This window comes from Aspergillus candidus (assembly GCF_002847045.1).
Source record: "Aspergillus candidus strain CBS 102.13 unplaced genomic scaffold BDW47scaffold_30, whole genome shotgun sequence".
Classification (NCBI taxonomy): Eukaryota; Fungi; Ascomycota; class Eurotiomycetes; order Eurotiales; family Aspergillaceae; genus Aspergillus; species Aspergillus candidus.
Genome location: NW_020194035.1, coordinates 206,342 through 224,968, shown reverse-complemented (window position 1 = coordinate 224,968; position 18,627 = coordinate 206,342). Strand labels below are relative to the sequence as shown.

The 18,627-nt window shown below is 54.7% G+C and overlaps 9 protein-coding genes across 9 annotated transcripts; 3 read left to right on the top strand and 6 right to left on the bottom strand.

The window, feature by feature from the left end:
- Window positions 1–284: 284 nt before the first annotated feature.
- Window positions 285–887, top strand: BDW47DRAFT_126723 (uncharacterized protein; the record flags this gene model as incomplete). The annotated part of the gene is made up of 1 exon (XM_024816594.1): window positions 285–887. One exon carries the CDS (start codon window positions 285–287, stop codon window positions 885–887), a length of 603 nt encoding a protein of 200 aa, XP_024671055.1.
- A 129-nt stretch (window positions 888–1,016) lies between these two features.
- On the bottom strand, window positions 1,017–4,195 carry cdc48 (AAA family ATPase CDC48). The gene is made up of 6 exons (XM_024813073.1): window positions 3,767–4,195; window positions 3,684–3,711; window positions 3,569–3,624; window positions 3,260–3,509; window positions 1,705–3,196; window positions 1,017–1,650 (listed from the first exon to the last, which is right to left on the bottom strand). Exons 1-6 carry the CDS (start codon window positions 3,814–3,816, stop codon window positions 1,061–1,063), a joined length of 2,466 nt encoding a protein of 821 aa, XP_024671054.1. The 5' UTR covers window positions 3,817–4,195; the 3' UTR covers window positions 1,017–1,060.
- Window positions 4,196–4,589: 394 nt separating this feature from the next.
- On the bottom strand, window positions 4,590–5,407 carry BDW47DRAFT_107723 (uncharacterized protein). The gene has a single exon (XM_024813072.1). It carries the CDS (start codon window positions 5,221–5,223, stop codon window positions 4,678–4,680), a length of 546 nt encoding a protein of 181 aa, XP_024671053.1. The 5' UTR covers window positions 5,224–5,407; the 3' UTR covers window positions 4,590–4,677.
- Window positions 5,408–5,881: 474 nt separating this feature from the next.
- Window positions 5,882–7,314, bottom strand: BDW47DRAFT_107722 (uncharacterized protein). The gene has a single exon (XM_024813071.1). The coding sequence runs from the start codon at window positions 7,259–7,261 to the stop codon at window positions 6,089–6,091; it is 1,173 nt and encodes a 390-aa protein (XP_024671052.1). The 5' UTR covers window positions 7,262–7,314; the 3' UTR covers window positions 5,882–6,088.
- Window positions 7,315–8,514: 1,200 nt separating this feature from the next.
- On the top strand, window positions 8,515–9,675 carry BDW47DRAFT_44944 (Mpv17/PMP22 family protein). The gene is made up of 3 exons (XM_024819067.1): window positions 8,515–8,719; window positions 8,773–9,315; window positions 9,367–9,675. Exons 1-3 carry the CDS (start codon window positions 8,591–8,593, stop codon window positions 9,421–9,423), a joined length of 729 nt encoding a protein of 242 aa, XP_024671051.1. The 5' UTR covers window positions 8,515–8,590; the 3' UTR covers window positions 9,424–9,675.
- Window positions 9,676–9,840: 165 nt separating this feature from the next.
- BDW47DRAFT_107718 (defective in cullin neddylation 1 family protein) lies at window positions 9,841–11,303 on the bottom strand. Its single transcript, XM_024813070.1, has 5 exons — window positions 11,053–11,303; window positions 10,931–10,974; window positions 10,565–10,638; window positions 10,339–10,513; window positions 9,841–10,270 (listed from the first exon to the last, which is right to left on the bottom strand). The coding sequence occupies exons 1-5, from the start codon at window positions 11,134–11,136 to the stop codon at window positions 9,862–9,864; spliced, it is 786 nt and encodes a 261-aa protein (XP_024671050.1). The 5' UTR covers window positions 11,137–11,303; the 3' UTR covers window positions 9,841–9,861.
- A 273-nt stretch (window positions 11,304–11,576) lies between these two features.
- On the bottom strand, window positions 11,577–12,477 carry BDW47DRAFT_44914 (ribosome biosynthesis protein NIP7). The gene is made up of 5 exons (XM_024819066.1): window positions 12,175–12,477; window positions 11,960–12,129; window positions 11,847–11,909; window positions 11,760–11,798; window positions 11,577–11,710 (listed from the first exon to the last, which is right to left on the bottom strand). The coding sequence occupies exons 1-5, from the start codon at window positions 12,434–12,436 to the stop codon at window positions 11,687–11,689; spliced, it is 558 nt and encodes a 185-aa protein (XP_024671049.1). The 5' UTR covers window positions 12,437–12,477; the 3' UTR covers window positions 11,577–11,686.
- A 162-nt stretch (window positions 12,478–12,639) lies between these two features.
- Window positions 12,640–14,875, top strand: BDW47DRAFT_107716 (nuclear export protein Noc3). The gene has a single exon (XM_024813069.1). It carries the CDS (start codon window positions 12,716–12,718, stop codon window positions 14,729–14,731), a length of 2,016 nt encoding a protein of 671 aa, XP_024671048.1. The 5' UTR covers window positions 12,640–12,715; the 3' UTR covers window positions 14,732–14,875.
- A 370-nt stretch (window positions 14,876–15,245) lies between these two features.
- Window positions 15,246–18,190, bottom strand: BDW47DRAFT_126715 (uncharacterized protein; the record flags this gene model as incomplete). The annotated part of the gene is made up of 3 exons (XM_024816593.1): window positions 15,246–17,213; window positions 17,274–17,887; window positions 17,983–18,190. The coding sequence occupies 3 exons, from the start codon at window positions 18,188–18,190 to the stop codon at window positions 15,246–15,248; spliced, it is 2,790 nt and encodes a 929-aa protein (XP_024671047.1).
- Window positions 18,191–18,627: the final 437 nt, after the last annotated feature.

Below are 18,627 nucleotides of genomic sequence, written 5' to 3'. Positions count from 1 at the left end.
TAGAATATTAAATCAATCCATTCTAATATTCAATCATCCAGATACTCATAGGGAGAGTGCCCATCTCCTGTCAATCCGTCTTCATACCGCCGCACTTCTCCATCTCTCCATCTCCCCGTCTTGTCTCCGTCCAAGAATCCAATCCAATCCTCAACAACCACCGCCACACCACAACCAGCAAACAATCTCAATCCAAGAACAACCCCTACCTCCAAAGCAAGGCACAAAAGAAAATCCCAAGAAACAACCCAAATAGACAAGCCCAAGAAAAAGAAAGAAAGAAAATGCCCTCCTCCCCACACCCCCCCCAAACAACGACCACCACCACCCTCGAATCCGACCTCCTCACCCACCTCGCAAGCACGACCGCCCTCGAAGACATCCACTCCACCCTCCTCTCCACCCTCCAAAGAACAGGCTGGACCGAACGCATCCGCAAACTCGCCACGGAGCTCCTCCGCGCCGGCCGCTGCGAGCGCTTCGACGAAGTCGTCGACGCGGTCGTCGCTACCGCCGAGGGCCGGATAGCGTCGTCGTCGTCACTTTTCCTCGATCAGCAAGATTACGCCCATAACCATAAATACGACCATGATCATGATACGGAGAATGGAGGAGGTGAGGATATCGACGTGCGCATCCCGTCTGCTGTCGTTGAGCAGGGCGTGCGCGCGATCAAGGAAGTTCTTCGCGAGGTCGCTGTCCGAGACGACGAGTCAGATCTACTAGATGGGTCGGAGGATGGGTCGGAGGGGTCGGAGCCGTCGGGCAAGGTGAAGCGCGAGGATACGTCTGGTAGAGGGAATGGGAGTGGCAATGGGAGTGCGTTTGAGGGGGGCACGTCGGCGAAGGAGAAGAAGAAGGGGAAGGGGGGGAAGAGTGGGAGGTAATTCTTCTTCTTTTTCTTCCTCTCTTCTCTTCTTTCTGACTTATTTTATTTTATTTATTTTATTTTACGATTTTAATACTGGTTGTACTGTATATTACTTCATATCTCTGAGAAGGAATTCATTGAAATGATCAACCTCTACCTAACGACTCAATAAACTAAAACAAACCCAATTTAATCATAAAGACTGTCGTCATTCCCCGCGTCGCCGAACGTATTGCCGTCCGCGCCCTCGCCCCCACTCGGGAATCGGAAGAAGCTGCTGCCCCCCGAGTTCTTCATGCTCTGCGCAAACGCCTCGTAGCGTCGGATCTCCACGTCACTGACCGACTTGCGCGCCGACTTCATCGCCTCCTCGAAGTGCGCCCGCGTCAGCTCCGGCACCGGGTCCTCCTCGTCCGCCGCGTCGTCCTCCTCCATCTTCACGTCCTCGCCGTTGGCCTCGCGCTGCTTCTGGCGCTCAATGTCCGCCGAGATCGCCTGCTTGATCGCCAGCTTGACCGCCCGCTGCGTCACGAACCCGAGATCGGCACCCGAGAATCCGTGCGTCTTGCTGGCGATGAAGCTCATGTCGACGTCCGGCGCCACCGGAGTCTTGCGCAGCTGCGCCTTGAGGATACCCTCACGGGAAGCCTGGTCGGGCAGCGGCACGTACACCAGGGTGTCGAGACGGCCGGGACGGACCAGGGCCGCATCCAGCTGCTCCGGTCGGTTGGTCGCACCGATGACGAACACGTTCTTCTTCGACGTCATGCCGTCCATTTCTAACAATCATTAGCATGTCGTTTACACGATAGAGGATAAAAGAGGGGAAATACCGGTCAGAAGCTGGTTAACGACACGGTCGGACGCACCGCCGGCATCGCCGACGGAGCCACCACGCGACTTCGCAATCGAGTCCAACTCGTCCAGGAACACCACGCACGGCGCGGCCGCACGGGCCTTGTCGAAGATGTCGCGGATGTTGCTCTCGGACTCGCCGAACCACATGCTCAGCAGCTCCGGGCCCTTGACGGAGATGAAGTTGGCCGCACACTCGTTGGCCACGGCCTTGGCCAGCATCGTCTTACCCGTACCGGGCGGGCCGTAGAACAGGACGCCACGCGAGGGCGACAGTCCGAACTTCTGGAACATCTCGGGGTGGTCGACCGGGTACTGCACGCTCTCGATGAGCTCGCGCTTGACCTCCTCGAGACCACCGATGTCGTCCCAGCGCACGTTGGGCACCTCGACCACGGCGACCTCGCGCAGGGCCGACGGGTTGGACACGCCCAGGGCGTAGCGGAAGTTCTCCATGGTGACGCCCAGCGAGTCGAGCACCTCGGCCTCGATGGTGTCCTCGTCCAGGTCGATGAGGTCCATCTTCTCGCGGATCTGCTGCATGGCGGCCTCAGAGCACAGCGAGGCGAGATCGGAGCCGACGTAGCCGTGCGTCTCGGCGGCGATGGTCTCCAGGTCGACGTCGTCGCCGAGCTTCATGTTCTTGGTGTGGATCGACAGGATCTCCAGACGGCCGGTGGGGTCGGGGATGCCGATGTCGACTTCGCGGTCGAAGCGACCGAACCGGCGGAGGGCGGGATCGATGGAGTTGGGGCGGTTGGTGGCGGCCATGACGACCACGTTGGAGCGGGCCTTCATGCCGTCCATCAGGGTCAGGAGCTGCGAGACGACGCGGCGCTCGACCTCGCCGTTGGTCTTCTCACGCTTGGGCGCGATCGAGTCGATCTCGTCGATGAAGATGATGGCGGGCGAGTTCTTCTCGGCCTCCTCGAACGCCTTGCGCAGGTTCGACTCGGACTCACCGGCCATCTTGGACATGATCTCGGGGCCGTTGATGAGGAAGAAGAAGGCGCCGGTCTCGTTGGCCACGGCACGGGCCATCAGGGTCTTACCCGTACCGGGCGGGCCGTACATGAGGATACCGCGGGGGGGCTTGATACCGATGGACTTGAACAGCTGGGGGTGGCGCAGGGGCAGTTCGACCAGTTCGCGGATCTGGGCCATCTGCTTCCGGCAGCCGCCGATGTCATCGTATCCGACCTCGTTGAGGTTGCCCTCCTCATCCTCGCGCTGGATCGGCTCACCCTCGCAGTGGATGATGGTATCCTGGGCCACGATGCCGTACTCGGGGGGGTCCACCTCGACCACCTTGAACTCGACCTGTCTCATGCCGCCTCGTACGGTGAACAGATCACCCTGTCGGACGGGACGGTAGGCTTCGCGGAAGTAGGGGGCCAGGTAGACATCGAACAGGGAACCGGTCAGACCCTCGACGGTGTCGGCGATGGGGAGGACAGCAATGCGTTTGGCCTGGAAGCATCGAGTTAGACTGATTACTTCTCACGACGGGAAGAGGGGAATGGGGAAGCGTACATATTTGATGTCGGGGCACGGGTGAACGGTGACGATGTCGCCGTGCTTGACGCGAAGGTTGTGTCTGACGACACGGTTGAGACGAACACTGCCGTCATCGAGATCATCATCCGCCAACACGATCAGGACGGTATCCTTGCGCTTCTTGCCCTTGACGAGGACAGTGTCACCTCGGAAGAGCTGCAGGGTATCCATAGTGTTGTTGGAGAGGGCGATGACGGAGTTATCATCGTTGACGGCATCGGTGACGCTGTGGGGGTTAGCTTCGTCCACGTGTCACCCATCACGTCACTCCGGATTGGGACTCACATCAGGGAGTTGGGCTTCTTCTTCTTCTTCAAGATGGCTGTCGAGGTATCCAGCTCCTGGAGAGATAGGGTCAGTGGATGTCAGAGGAGTTGTCGCCACGATGGGAGATGCGTACATCTTTCTTCTCGGCGCCCGAGGGGTCACTGGAGGGGTTAGCCGGTGGTTTCTGGTGGAAGGCAGTAGATAATAGAGGCATACTTGAGATTGACTCTCTTCTTGTCGTGCGTGTGATCCGGTTCGGCGCTCATTTTGGGCGAGCGAGTTGTCAACTGATAGATAGGTGGACAGAAGCCGCGGTGACGCAGGGTTCAATGCGGCCAAGGGAGGAGGAAAATCCGGCAAGCAAGAAAGCCAGACAAAGAGACCAAGAAAAGAGAAAAAGAAAGAGAAAAGGAAAAGAAGATGGACGGGATGAAAGGGGGGATAGAAGGGGGGACGATGAGGGTGAAATCAACAGGGTTATGGAGAGGATGAGGAGGAAGAGAGATGGAGGAGAATTGGTTGTTGGCAGAAGCAGCTCCGGTTAAGAGAGTGACGATAGAGACCGGCTGCCTGAGGATGACTTAAGCTGTTCATTCACCACCGCCACCGCAGAAGCCAATGGAAGGGGATGGTATCATATTGAATCCATGGTTATAGTGATCTATGTATCTATGTATATATATATTTATGTCTATTATATTACATTGATATAGTTACTAGTGAATTTAAAATGGAATAATAAGTGATCTTGTCCTGGATTCTTTCGTCATGGCAACAATGCATTTTCTGCCTCAGGCATACACCATCACGCTGCGAGCATCATGAGAATTAATAATCTGTACAGCCTCTGGAATGTATACTTGCCACCGATCAGAGGTACTGGTCACTCAGGTACTGGTAACTCAGGTACTGTACTGGTGATATCGGACCTTACAGTATACCGTATATAGTGCTGTGTTCCAAGCCATCCAAGACCACATACAGCCTACAAGCATATTGAAAACAGGTCATAATCCAACAGTCTATAACAAACACCCAGGTATACCTCATCTATCCCACAAACAAACAGAAAACAAGGATATCAAATATACAATATATACAAATCAATCAAACCCCCTCCCGCCCGACTAAGCAGTCGCCTTCCACAGATCAAACACCCCCCACGCACCCGCCATAAAGCTAACCACCCCCGTCAGACTGGCGGGGAAACCCAGCCCCTCCTCAGCACACCAGTGCAGACACAGCGGCGTCCAGCAAACATTGTTCACCAGACTCTTCGTCCACGCGCGCGTCTCAGCCGCCTCACTCTCCGCGTCAACCGCCTTCTTCTCACCCCCAGCAGCAGCAGCAGCCGCTCTCCGTGCCGCACGCAGCACCCGTAGCCGCCACAGGACGAAAAACTGCAAGAAGATATGGCCGAACCAGGCCCGGGTACTCCACAGATACCACTTATCGATGCCGCCCCAGCGGTCGAGGAACTTCTTCGAGATGATGCCCTTGGCGGCGAGGAAGCCCGCGTTCTCGAGCGCCTGGTACAGCACGTTGGAGACGACCTGCAGCAGGGTGAGGATGTGGATGGCGCGGTCGGGGTGCGGTGACTTGAGCTCGCCTGAGCCCCAGGTCCAGAGCGGGACGAGGCCGAGCAGACGGAGGGTGTAGCGGGTTTCGGTCATGAGGGCGGAGAGGGCGAGGAGGCGGGAGGCGGGGGCCGCGGCGGCGGGCTTGGAGGTGGCCGCGGTCTTGTTGGGAGAGGCGCGCAGGCGGGCCAGGAGGCCGAGACGGGCTTGGAGGGCGATCCAGGGCGCGGAGTCGAGGAGGTGGTAGAGGGCGTGCGAGAGGTAGCCGGTGACGGCGAAGACGCGTTCTTGGCCGTATGCGGAGGCCATTAATCTAGATAGTCAGTACATGATAATATACATACATGAGTGTATGTAAGTTTAACTCACTTATCAAGACGCCCCGCCGTCACATCTGCGACCCGGAGAGCTGCCTGCAGCTGGCGTCGAGCGACCTCCGTCGACGACGGTCCGGCCGCGGGGCCGACCGATGACGACCCCTCCGGCACTCCATGGGAGGTCGCGGGGCGGTTGGAAGGCTTTGAGTCAGCCATGATACTATCTGGGGAGAGATATAAAGAGAAAAAAAATGAGAGTGTGTGGTTTGTACAGCGACGTGGTGGTTCAGGGGAATGTGAATTAATAAAAAAGATGATAGTCTGCAGCTGCACCTGACACGGGAGCCGAGGCTCGGGATGATGGATGTCGCTCGGAATAGTTAGTCAGGGCCGTGATTTGATCCCTGTATTTAAGATTCTGAACGGCATGGATGTTACTGCACCATCATTGATTATATGAAGATGATTGTCTTAAAACAACGTGTTGGATTTCAGAGAGTTTACTATCAATCACGATTTCCACTGACCGCCACCATAACGCCGATATGGAACCACATGCTCGTTATTCGTACCACTCGTGTCATCCCGGCACTGGACTAGGTCATTAGAGAATTTGTGACTACTAAATCACAGCGCTCAAGTCTCTATGAGTGATGCGACGCATCGCTATCTGCATCACCCCCATGTTCCCACTCTGCGACAGCCAGGAGCTCACGCACCGCCGAAAACACATCGACTGGTTGGCCTGGCGTCTCCACAGGTGCAGCGCCGGTTGGCCCCGCGGTAGACGGCGTGGATGACTCTACAGCCTCCGCAATCGAACTAGATGCGAAATCCCCACGAACAAAGGCAGAGGTGGCGTCGATAGAGGACTCCGGATCCCGTGTCTCGGGGGCCGTGCGCTCGCTGCTCTCTGCATCTGCGTTGGAACGGACAGCGCGGGGAAGACGAACAATGGGCGTGTGTCGCGGATGAGGTCGAGCTGTTCCGGGGAAATGGTCGCTCTCTGACAGACTATAGATCGACGGAGACGCCGAATGGGTCACAGTTGATCGCATGCCCAATGTGCGGACGATGCGAGTGTCGGACATGGGCCTCTCGTGAAAGTCCCACTCGGTAAAGGGTTTGATCTCCGGGTCGGTGCATATGGCGTCGATGCTCAGCCAGCAGCGCTGGTGCAGCGCGGGGTTACAGTGGTGACAGGCGTGGTGTGTGCACGGGGGGCGCGGGATGGCGTGGACCCTCGTCCGCGTCGACGGCGATGAGCGCGAGCTGTCCTGATTGACGTCCTCCACCCAGACTTGGCGGTCGTCGTCATCATCGTCGTCCGGCCGCTCCTGATCTACTTCCGTGGCGTGAGGTGACGAGCGGGTTTGTCGCAACTTCTCCGCCATCTCGAGGACCTCCAGCTTCTGGCGGAACAGGACGTTGAGCTCCTCGTCGGTGTAGTGGCCGTCCAGGGCCGCTTTGGCCATCCAGGGACTGAGGATGGGACGGTCCGGGTTGAAGGGTTCAGTGAAGGCAGAGGTGTCCACGATACACCGGTAGAACCAGTTCAGGAAAGGGACCCTCCCACACACGTTGCACTGTTCGAAGTCATCGACACAGTATTGGCGGTCGATGACGCTGTGGAAGCAACTGTCTGGACGGGAAGATCGCTGGCGGGCATGAAGATCGACCGTTGGGACTGGGGTGATCTGCGCCTGGGGGATCTCGAGGGCGTCTCGCGAGTCGATGGAATCGGCCTGGTGGGGTTGATCGGGGGAGATGCCCTCCAGGACGGGGATGTGGTCTGTATTGTCTTCGACTTGATTCATTTTGGGGTGGGGATGTGAAGATGGACTGGAGAGGTCAGAGAGGTGAAGTTGGATGTGGAGGATGGTGTCTTGTAGGTCTGTAGGTCCGGATAGTCTAGAGTGAGAGACTGTAGAGACTGGAGGTGTAGGACTCTGTGACAGACACTCCCTGGTGAGCAGGTTTACTATTCACTCATTGATGCATCCATTGAGAGATAATTGTTATGCTGGTAGAAAGATGGTTAGTCCTAATCAAGGAAATGTATACTGTGATTCATTGTCGATGCAGCTGTGGTATGATATATCCTATGCATATTCTGTTTACTATAATACTATGGTAGTGGGTGGGTTCTTTGAGGAAAGTAGATACAATATAGATGTGTACTATGTACTTGTATAGTCAGCTGTACAGGGGGATAACTATGGATAGCTTCATGTTGCCAGTAGATAGATAAGTAATATCAAGTATAATATATAGAGTACAATTATAGAATAGAATAGATAAATAAGTATGGCAGAGTATAAGAAATAGGATAGAAGGAATAGAATCAAGTAGATAGAATAGTTGATCTAATAGTGATCTGATAAATAGAATCAATATAGAGTGGGATAGAATAAAGAATACCTCTGAGCATAATAATAACCAAGCCAAGCAATAATTAGATAGAACTGAACAGGTAAAATAATACAATAATATAATAATCAAAAATTAATAATTAATAAAAAATCTCGGAATGTGCCAGATCGGAGGTGACCGACGGGGATGCCTGAATCTCCAGGTGTGCCGCCATCTGCCGCTTTTCGTGCCATTTTTTCCTCATTTTCTTTCATTCCTCTGACTGGTTTGATATCTCTAATTGATTCAAAAAATTTGACATCTCATTCTACATTGTCTGGTATTCCGCAAATATTCTATCAGGGATCATTCAGGTACGGAGTACATCGATCCCTCTAGATATCCGGCTAGATCTCCATCCTCGGCAACTACAGTAGGTAAATCCTCTGGATTGTTATGTTGTCCAGCCACTTGATTCACATAAACAAACACTCCCAGCCCCCATCTTTCTCTCTCTCTCTCTCTCTCTTCCCCTCTTCTTCCTTTCGACTTTCTTCCTGTTCTGACCGCCACATCCCTTTCAGATCCATTGATTGTTTTACCTGGGATTGATCATACTTCTCTCCATCCATCCATCTATCTGTATGTACTCCCCAATCCATACCCCCAGTCAATCAATCAATCGGGCTGACCGCTTTCTGACATCCAGCATTCTTCCCCCGTGATTTGTCCTTATCGTTCCCCACGACACGTTCCTCTCTCTCTCACGTACACGTCTCCACCCTCCCCCCACCATGTCCGTCAAGTTCCAAGACAAGGCCCAGGATGAGGCTGCAAAGTCTATCCGCAAAGAGACCAAGGAATTGGCCCATCATGTCGGCGAGCGATTGACCGGCGGCAACCCCCAGACGGGGTACCTCGCTGTATGTTGCTACCCTCCCAATGGCCCCTCCCATTCAATAACTAATCCAAACAGCTCTATCTCAAGCATCTGCAATCCAACCCGTTGCGCACCAAGATGTTGACCTCCGGAGTCCTCTCCGGCCTCCAGGAGTTCCTCGCCTCCTGGATCGCCCACGACGTCAGCAAACACGGCCACTACTTTAGCGCGCGCGTCCCCAAGATGCTCCTCTACGGCATGTTCATCAGCGCCCCGCTGGGCCATCTCCTCGTCGGCATCCTGCAGAAGATCTTTGCCGGCCGCACCAGTCTCAAGGCCAAGGTCCTGCAGATCCTCGTCAGCAACCTGCTCGTCTCCCCCATCCAAAACGGCGTCTACCTCTCCTCCATGGCCGTCATCGCCGGCGCGCGCACCGTCCACCAGGTCCGCGCCACCGTCAAGGCCGGCTTCATGCCCGTCATGAAGGTCAGCTGGGTCACCTCCCCGCTGGCGCTGGCGTTTGCCCAGAAGTTCCTGCCTGAGCACACCTGGGTTCCGTTCTTCAACATCATCGGTTTCTTCATTGGGACCTATGTCAACACCCATACGAAGAAGAAGCGTCTGGAAGCGCTGCGGAAGGTTAGTCTACTATCTTCCTCAAATTAATCACTACTGACGTTTTCTTTCCAGCGCTACGACCAGCGCCGCAGTGGCCCCGGCAGCGAATACGACAAGGAATACCGGTAGATTCATCTTGTCCGTGAGCCTTTGATACCCTACTCTACTCTTGACTCTCGACCAAATCAATAAGAAAGACATCACTGCCATGAACGACAGTGATGAAATCCCCCCCCCTGTACGTGCTCCGATTAATGCTGTATCTTCTATGTTCTATGTTTCGATCTATCTGTGTTTTGGCGTGGATAGAGATGCTGTAATGATTTATTCTTTATTTTTGCTTGTTGATATGATGCAATACACTACTTTATATTATGTTAGATACCTTGGTACCTGTATGTCGTACATGTAGGAGGTAGGTAAGACGTAAACTTGGTACATGCTAGTAGATCGACTATAACCATCTACCATCAACGAACGCAGCTGAAACAAAGATGAAAAGAAAGTGAATATAAGATAAGATGATATAGATGCGAATGAATAACAAACAAAAGAAAGCTATAAAAATCACCCCCTCTTCTCCTGCACCCACGCCACAAAATCATCCAACGCCCCCGGCCACGCCCCATCCGCACTCCACCACCCAAAGCGCTCATCCTCGCGCGTCTTCCGCATAAACACCTCCAGCTGCTCCCACAGATCCTTATTCACGGGCTTCCGGCCGCGCTCCTCCAGGAACGCAATCCACCACTCCAGCCACGGCGTCGTGGGCGTATCCCACTGCACGCCGCCGTTGTCGGCCGTGAAGAACAGCGTCCACTGTTCGCTGGCGATCTCGAATTGCAGGTTGCGCTGCCCTTGCATGCGGCAGAGCGGGAACGTGTAGCGGTAGATGCGGCGGAAGAGGTCTGGTTCGGTGGGGATGCGGGTGCGGAGGGAGTTTGCGTAGGCGATCATTTTGTCGAGGGTGTCGCATCTTTATGATATTAGCCTTTCTTCTTTATCATAGGTAATGGAAAGGAAGGGGAGGAGGGAAGGAAATACCCCACTGCTCTCCACCCCGCTAGGAAGTTCTCGCGCGTAAACTCCCCCATAGACGGCGACTTGAGCAGCTCGGCAATACCAAGACAGGTGATCTCGTCGAGCTGGACGTGGATATCGCCGAGGTATTTCATCGCGCCGTCGATGCCGATCCCGTCGGGGTTATCTTGGGGGTCATCTGCTTCTGTTAGTGTACCTTGTCCCTGGTGTGGTGTGGGGATGTGCGCACCGCGATAGCTGTCGAAGATCTTGCCTAGGGATGATGTGTTGGCCCCCCCTGTGCCTTGGGGGCTTTGGAAGTAGCTATATAGTATGAGGTTAGATAGGTTGTTATTGCTTGCGCAGACAGTCTAGTCTGACGCTGGCTGGGGCTTCTGCTGTCGCCTGTAACCACTCTGTTGCGCAGGTGGGCTGCTATTACGCCCGGCACATCAATTACAATGCCTAGAACGACGCATCGGCTGGTTGGATGCCATCTATAAGTGTACTATAGTTGAGTAAAGGGTGACCGTTGAGCCCTGACAACCCACCATCCGATCGACCAGAAGCCCCAGCGATATACATGGACAGATATCAGAAAACAGTGTCTACTCACGCATCGACGGCTTCTTCTACATTCCACCGAGCCGCCCTTAAGAACTACACACGTCAGTCGGTGCCTCTGTGGTCTGCAGTGTGCCATGAAACCGCGCGCGAGCCAGAGGCTAAGTGACTCACTTTAGCAGCCACCGTGTCCTTGGCTTGTGTGAAGTTGATAAACTGGGTGATTTGCTGTTTCTGCTGACTCGAGTATGGCGGCATAGTGGGGGGTGCGAGTCGGCGGGTGGCAGTGGCCCTGCGGGTACGTGCGGTTGAGGGGTCGAGGATCGGGGGTCGAGGAGGTGAGGGGGTGAGGCGGGGTGACGTGGGTGTCTCTTCTGTTAGACAGAGAGGAGGAGATTATAAGACAAGGTGAGAATCAGACGAACAAGTGGTATTGGTCTGTAGGCTAGACTGTTCATGAGGTTCAGAGGGGAGTTGAGTACTGCGATTGCTGACTGATCTGACGATGGCGGCACGTGCCCGGAATTGCCTGATTGGGAATCTACCAAGTAGTAGTAGTAGTAGTAGTAGTAGTAGTAGTAGTAGTAGTAGTAGTAGTAGTAGTAGTAGTAGTAGTAGTAGTAGTAGTAGTAGTAGTGTAGCAGGAAGGAATATACAGAAGATTACGATGGCTACATTCTATTTGGACATAATACGCATGGGATATAATATGAGATTAACTTTTAAACCAATGGACGACTCCAGAACTCCTGCGAGAATCCCGAGGTATCGAACATCTAACCACGAATGATCCCCCGTATGCAATCGATTATGTCGTGAAGAGCGAATCTTCCTGTAAGCAGTGAGCGTGTGGTCATCCCGCGATCGAGAACGAGACTTACCTCGCGGAGGAATTCTCCCGTATCGGCTTGTCGGAAGACCTATCCCAGTTAGTCACGACCAACATATCCAACACCCAGAAGTCTTACAGCGATAGCAGTGGGTTCCACCCGACGCAGTTCGGTCGTGGATTTAGCGACCACTCCAAAGCCCTGTCCTTGTCAGCCTATCCATCATCCCCCGGAACAGACCGTGTACATACCACCGGCGTATCCGACGAGTCAAACACCACCACCCCCGAATGCTCGGGAATATCTTCGCTCCACCGTCCCACATGTGCCTTGACAACGTTGCCACCGTAGAGGAAAGGAAGGAGTCCGTTCTCCTTGATCCAGACCTTGTATCGTGCGTGGGGGGCGATCACATCGAGTGCTTCCATGGTCAGCGATGAACAGAATGACTCGGCAAAGAACATACCAGTAATGTGTACACGGAACTTGCCCGTCTTGGTCAACTTTCCAATACAAACACCCAGCGACAGCAGGTTCGCGCGAGGCACCGACGTCGCCCAGTTGGCGATAGACAGGCGCAGATAGTAGACTCGACTGCCGTGAAGTCGGAACACATACTGCTCGCCTTCGCCGTCCGACGCCGTAACAAGGTTGTTCAACGAGCGACCGCAGTAGACGGCCAACTTGGAGAAGACCGACTTACTCTCTTCCTCAGTTAATTGACGCATTGTGATGGAAGGTGGAAGAGTTGGATGGAGGATGAATTTTCTCCCTCTCTTTGTCTCTTGCGAAAGAATGAAAGCTCCGCGGGCAAAAACTCTAGATCAAGTGGAGCAACAGTCGGTCTTAGCGTGCGGATGGCTTGGCGCGGGAGAAATGAGAAAAAAAAAAAAAAAAAAAAAAAACCGGGAAAAAAAGTTCGGACCCGCGTTGAACACTAAGGTTGTGAACACCACTCTTCAGTCTCCATTGCACTTCCCATCTCCTCCCCAGATATATCATTGAGAATGGCCCCCGGTCGGACGACAAAAAGAAGACGGGTCAGTCCCCCAGGCGATGAGGACACTTCCTCGCGTGCAACCCGCGCCCAGACCGATTTCGTCAACAACGCCGCAGAATGGGACCTCGAGCAGGATTACGAGCGTCGACCGCGCAAGGTGGGAAAGAAAGACAAGGAGGTCACTCGATTGCCGATTAAGACAGACGAAGGGTTTCAGGCGGTGGAGGAATCTGAACAAGAGGCAGACGAGTCGGATAGTTTCCTCGGGACCGACGATGAGGACGAGGGCTTCGAGGGCATCGAGGAGGAGCCCCAGCCAGAGGAACCCAAGATTCCATTGAAGCTCCAGATCATCCAGGCGAAGGAAGAGATTGCCCGAGTCGCGATGCTGATCAACGAAGATCCGGAGGACCACATCTCGTCGCTCAGAAGTATAGCCGACATGGCCAGCGATCGGAGACATGTCACCATCCAGAAGCTGGCCCTGGCGTCGCAGGCCGCCATCTACAAGGACATCATCCCCGGGTATCGCATCCGTCCTCTCACCGAGTCGGACATGACCGCCAAGGTCTCCAAGGACGTGCGCAAGGTGCGGAACTACGAGCAGGCGCTGCTGACGGGGTACAAGAACTACGTGAACCGACTGGTGCACCTGACCAAGACGACGAAGGGAGACGCACCGGTCGATCCGAGCCTGAAGAGCGTGGCGATCAACTGCGTGTGCAGTCTCCTCCTGGGGGTGCCGCATTTCAACTGCCGCCCGGACCTGACCAAGGTCCTGGTCAACCGGTTGGCCAGACGGCAGGCGGACGCCGACTTTATCAAGTGCCGGGAGACGATGGAGGAGGTGTTCGCCAAGGACGAAGACGGGATCGTCTCGCTGGAGGCCGTCCGGCTGCTCTCCAAGATGATCAAGGGCAAGGAGTTCCGCGTCAACGAAAGCCTGCTGGACACGTTCCTCCACCTGCGCCTCCTGTCGGAGTTCTCGTCCAAGGCCTCGCGGGACCGCGTCGACCGGCCGTCCGACGAGACGTTCGGCAAGAAGAACCAGAAGAAGGAGTTCCGCACCAAGCGCGAGCGCAAGGTCCAGCGGGAGCGCAAGGTCGTCGAGAAGGACATGAAGGAGGCCGACGCGCTGGTCTCGCACGAAGAGCGCGACAAGAACCAGGCCGAGACGCTGAAGCTGGTCTTTGGGGTTTACTTCCGCATCCTCAAGCAGCGCATCCCGAAACTGATGGGTCCCGTGCTGGAGGGTCTGGCCAAGTACGCCCACCTCATCAACCAGGACTTCTTCGGCGACCTGCTGGAAGCCATGAAGGATCTGATCGGCCACGCGGACGAGGTGGAGATGGCGGAAGACGACGAAGAGGAAGCGGAGGAGGAGGAGGACCAGACGACGCGCGACACGCAGCGCGAGGCGCTCCTCTGCAACGTCACCGCATTCGCCCTGCTCGACGGCCAAGACGCCAGCAAAGCAGCCGGAGCCCTCCACCTCGACCTGACCTTCTTCGTCAAGCATCTCTACCGCTCGCTGTACCCGATGTGCATCAACCCGGACGTGGAATACAACCCCAACAGCGCGCTACGCCTCCCCGACCCCAACCACCCCGGGCGGCCCGCACCCCGCAAGAAAGTCGACTTCCAGACGCCCACCGTCCTCCTCCTCCGCTGCCTGCAGTCCGCCCTGCTGTCTCGCTCGCACGGCACCCCGCCCCCCTCCCGCCTCGGCAGCTTCACCAAGCGACTCATGACAAGCTCGCTCCAGCTCCCCGAGAAGTCCGCCATCGCAACACTCTCCCTCCTCAACCAGGTCGCCAAGTACCACTCGCGCCGGATCTCATCCCTCTGGCACAGCGAAGAGCGCAAGGGCGATGGCGTGTTCAACCCTTATGCCGCGGACGTCGAGGGGACGAACGTGTTTGCGGGGACTGTCTGGGAGGGTGAACTGCTGCGGTTGCATTATTGTCCTGAGGTGAGAGCGGGGGCTTTGGATATGGAGAAGATGATTTCTGTACGGAAGTAGCCTTCTTTATGGATTTCTTTGATATATGGTTTTTTTCTCTCTTTTTTCAATGAGGTTTTGATTAGCGATTGAAGTTGCTTTTGTTGGAGAGTGTATACACAGATTTAGTCCGTTGAATTTATACTTGTTTGATTTGTCTTTTCATGCCTTACAGGCTGCTTTCTATGAAAACACCATGGTCGATTGGAAATGTAGTAGCTACCTTAGTGTACATTCCGAGTGCATTCCATTGCAAGTATCTTCTTGATATCTCCCGTCCTGTTCTCTATCCTATCCTCCTTTCATCTGTCCTGCTATCATACTCCTATCTCATCCTGTGATCCTATCCTCCAATTTCATTATTCTGTCCTATCCTTCTGTCCTATCCTTCTGTCCTAATCTCCTGTCACGTCTTCCAAATTCATCCTCCTTTCTATCCTCCTATTCCATCCTGTCAATCTACCCTCCTAGCCATTCCAAGCACAAACCGAGTATCAATAAACCAGTTATGAACCCAACATGTAACCCAACCGTCCTACCACGCGCCATACGCCAGGCCCTGCTCCTGTCCATAATACCACGACATCCCATGACCATTCCCATAGCTATAGCCATTCCATCCACCAGCATATTGCATATGAGGTGTATTAGGGACAGTAGGTCCAGGTCCAGACCCAGGACGACCACACTGCATCCCTGCACCACCTCTTCCATGATTACCACCACCACCACCACCACCACCACTAACAGAAGGGTACTGAGGCCCCGACCCAGGAACTCTATACGGCTGATAAGTCGCCTGAGCAGGAGCGTAAGGGTTACCGACGTTGAAGTTCTGGAGCGAGACCGAGCCGCGTAGGTTGCGTCTCTGTGGGGTTGCGGACGCAGCAGCAGGGATCGGAATCGGAGCGTGGTTGGCGTTGTGCTCGTTGAGACGGTGCTCGCTGGCGATGGACATGGGCGACAGAGGGGAGGTTTCTTTGGTCTCGGTGTCGGACTGGGTTGTAATTGTTCCTGCTGCTGCAGCATTGTTCGGGGTGGTGTCTTTGGTGGTGTCTGCCGCTTTGGTGGCCCCAGAGTCTGTCCTTGCCTCGTTGCAAGACCCCTTGTCGGATCGTTTGGGGTAGTTGGGTCGGGTGCGCAGGTAGTATTTGTCTTTTGTGCCGTCTTTGCGCTTGTTATTTTCTTCGTTGGCGTCCTTGGTGTTGTTCGGCTCAATCTGGGCGTTGGAGTCCTGGATGAACGAAGGAATGGGCGTACGGAACGCAGCAACTGGAGTTGGGACGTTATCGCCAATATCACTAGTCTCGCGCTCCGCAGAAGAAGCAACAGTAGAAGAACGGTTGTCTCTCCTGTTGGTGGTTCTACGGCCAGCAGGCGTAGGACCCTTTCTCGCCTGCTGATTCCTTCCCCTAGGCTTTCCCTCTCCCCCATTCTCCCTTCTAGAGGCATCTCTCTGCAGAGTGTCCACCCCACTAACAAGCAGCGAGAGACTCTGATTGACATGGAACATCTGGTCCTGCATGACAGCAACCTGGTAGCGGAACTGGCCCATCGCATGGTTCAACTCCCTAATTCTTGCAGCCTCGCTATTCCAGCCGCGAATCGCATCAGTGATGCTCTCCAGCTGGGGCATGATCTGGTCCAGTGTGCGGCTGTGCGTGCTATCGAAGGTCTTGTTGATCTTGGTGATGGCCCCCGTTATGTGGTGGTGCAGAGAGTTGACATTGTCGGTGAGCTGCTGCTCCAGCGACATGGTGTTCTGGTAGCCCGGGACAGGAGGCGGCGGCGCGTACCCGCCGTAGCTGGTGTAGGCGTAGGGGGCGTACTGCTCGTGGGCGGAGAGGGCATGCTGGTGCCACCAGGTTTGGTTGGGGTCGTAGACTGCGGCGGTGGACATGGATGCCTGGTGGTCGAACGCCATCGGGATGGGGGCATTTTCAGCGGGGGTGGCAGTGAAAGGGGTGTTTTCATAGTGAGATGCGGTCGTAGGGACGTTCGTCTGAGGCGGCCTTGGGTCGGATGACACGATGAATGGATAGGTGTAGTCGGTCTTGGGTATGGTCGCTAGGGCAGCCAGAGTCTCCGCGACTTTCTTCTGGGTGGCGGTGGCATCCGGGCCTGCTTTGGTTGTATTGGCCTTGGGTTCAGTAGATGGAGCAGGAGTATCAATGGCTTTCCGCTCAGTGGTGTCATCCTGATCTGCCTGGTCTGCATTGGCGTTGGTAGCTGAAGCAGGAGCATCGATGTCTTTCTGCTCAGCAGTGCCAACTTGTCCTGGCTTGGGGGGCTCCGCCTCGGTGTCCTCGCCAGGCGAGTGCGGCCTAGCAATACGATCGTCCTCGTACAAAGACGGAGAGTAGCAAACAGCAGGCAGCTGAGCCACACTCTCTGGGGTGCTAGGCGGGGCCTTGGGCGTATCAAACGAATCCGGGGCATTCTTGTTGAGCTTCGCTGCGCGGTTGGCAGCGGGCGACTCCTCGAAGAGGGAACTGTCGGTGCCCTTCAATCCTGTTAAAACATCTCTACACACCTCATACATATATATAGCATCGAGACATACCTTTGCAGACACGTACTCCGGAATCTGCACCCCCGCCGAACGAAGGGGGGTAGTCTCATCCGGAGAAAGAAGCGGTCTCGGCTCACAGTTGGACGTCAGCTTCGCAGGCGCCGACATGGGATGCACGCCGGTATCCTCCAATTTGGGAACATAGAGACGGGTCTTCTGGATATCATGAGTGACAGAGACGACCGTCTTAGGAGTCTGTTCGTCATCGCTGCCGCCCTCGCTCCCACTGTGGGGGATAGCCGGCAAGCTGGTCAGGGGACCATCCTTACGGAGATCCTTTCCGATATCCTTGAGGGAGAATTTGGATTTGAGGGCTGCGACGCGCGATTTCTTCTTCTCTTTCTCTTTATCCTTATCTCTCTCCTTGTCCTTGTCGTCTCTCTCGTCCATGGTATTTCCAGGACTACCACGCTTGTGCAGTTTATGCGCGGTGGGTTTGGGCTCCGGGGTCGCGGGGGGTACCTTGTCGGATTGACCACGAGGGGGCGGCTTGGGCATAGGCAGAGCCAGTTCCTGGTCGTAGTTCAGGCCAGAGAATTTGCGGTAATCGCCGGCTGGCTTGGGGGGTGGCTTTGGCATGACGGGGCCTTTGAGGGGGATGGCGACTGTTGATGTTAGCTTTACTTTACTTTTAGGGTATACAGACTGAAGAGGATATTCAGACAAGAAGGGTAGATCGATCAATTATAATAGTAGATACCTTTTTCCAGAGCCTGCTGCTTCTTCTGCAGCTTCTCCTTGGCTTTCATCTGAGCCCAGGCATTGCCATTCTCCAGAGACATCTGAATACTCGCCGGAGGGAGCAAGACGCGAGGGACGGGGATGCGGTTGTCAGGGGTGAAGAGGTTATTGACGAGGGCAGAGGTTGGAGTAGTTGGGGTTGTAGAAGGGGGGTTGTTCGAGGTCATCTTCGAGTGTATTAGATCACACTGTGAGTAGGGTTGTAGGAGTTGATGAAGATCGATGGTTATGATACTGGCTTGGTTCGAGTAGAGTAGTTGATGAGGATACAAAGGAGAGATCGATCGAAGATGAGATATGTTTTATAGACTTCAGAGTCAGTTGGAAATGTAAACAAGTGAATGTACATAGTGTAGTGAGTGCTTAATCTGTCAGTAGGTGCGTGGTTTACAGAGTAGAGCAGTGATAGCTTCAAGTGAATGGCTGTGCAGTGCAGTGCACGCCAGAACGTGTATATCTTCATGATCATACCATACTATTGCTCAGCAGAGTAGATCATACCACAGGCTACTGATTGTCGAGTGATTGCTATGAGAAGAGATCACTATATGATAGAACACAAGACTTAGGGCTCGAGGTGGATGGGTTGAAGGACAATACAATC

Coding starts and splice junctions, on each gene's coding strand:
- BDW47DRAFT_44944 (XM_024819067.1), top strand. CDS start 8,591: ATGTCCGTCAAGTTCCAAGACAAGGCCCAGGATGAGGCTGCAAAGTCT. Junction 8,720..8,772: donor CCCAGACGGGGTACCTCGCT/GTATGTTGCTAC, acceptor TAATCCAAACAG/CTCTATCTCAAGCATCTGCA. Junction 9,316..9,366: donor GTCTGGAAGCGCTGCGGAAG/GTTAGTCTACTA, acceptor TTTTCTTTCCAG/CGCTACGACCAGCGCCGCAG.
- BDW47DRAFT_107716 (XM_024813069.1), top strand. CDS start 12,716: ATGGCCCCCGGTCGGACGACAAAAAGAAGACGGGTCAGTCCCCCAGGC.
- BDW47DRAFT_44914 (XM_024819066.1), bottom strand. CDS start 12,436: ATGCGTCAATTAACTGAGGAAGAGAGTAAGTCGGTCTTCTCCAAGTTG. Junction 11,910..11,959: donor ACTCGTCGGATACGCCGGTG/GTATGTACACGG, acceptor TGACAAGGACAG/GGCTTTGGAGTGGTCGCTAA. Junction 11,711..11,759: donor CGGGAGAATTCCTCCGCGAG/GTAAGTCTCGTT, acceptor CACTGCTTACAG/GAAGATTCGCTCTTCACGAC.
- BDW47DRAFT_107722 (XM_024813071.1), bottom strand. CDS start 7,261: ATGAATCAAGTCGAAGACAATACAGACCACATCCCCGTCCTGGAGGGC.
- cdc48 (XM_024813073.1), bottom strand. CDS start 3,816: ATGAGCGCCGAACCGGATCACACGCACGACAAGAAGAGAGTCAATCTC. Junction 3,510..3,568: donor AAGAAGCCCAACTCCCTGAT/GTGAGTCCCAAT, acceptor TAACCCCCACAG/CGTCACCGATGCCGTCAACG. Junction 1,651..1,704: donor CGTTAACCAGCTTCTGACCG/GTATTTCCCCTC, acceptor AATGATTGTTAG/AAATGGACGGCATGACGTCG.
- BDW47DRAFT_107718 (XM_024813070.1), bottom strand. CDS start 11,136: ATGCCGCCATACTCGAGTCAGCAGAAACAGCAAATCACCCAGTTTATC. Junction 10,514..10,564: donor GATCTTCGACAGCTATCGCG/GTGCGCACATCC, acceptor TAACAGAAGCAG/ATGACCCCCAAGATAACCCC. Junction 10,271..10,338: donor GCGGGGTGGAGAGCAGTGGG/GTATTTCCTTCC, acceptor AATATCATAAAG/ATGCGACACCCTCGACAAAA.
- BDW47DRAFT_107723 (XM_024813072.1), bottom strand. CDS start 5,223: ATGACCGAAACCCGCTACACCCTCCGTCTGCTCGGCCTCGTCCCGCTC.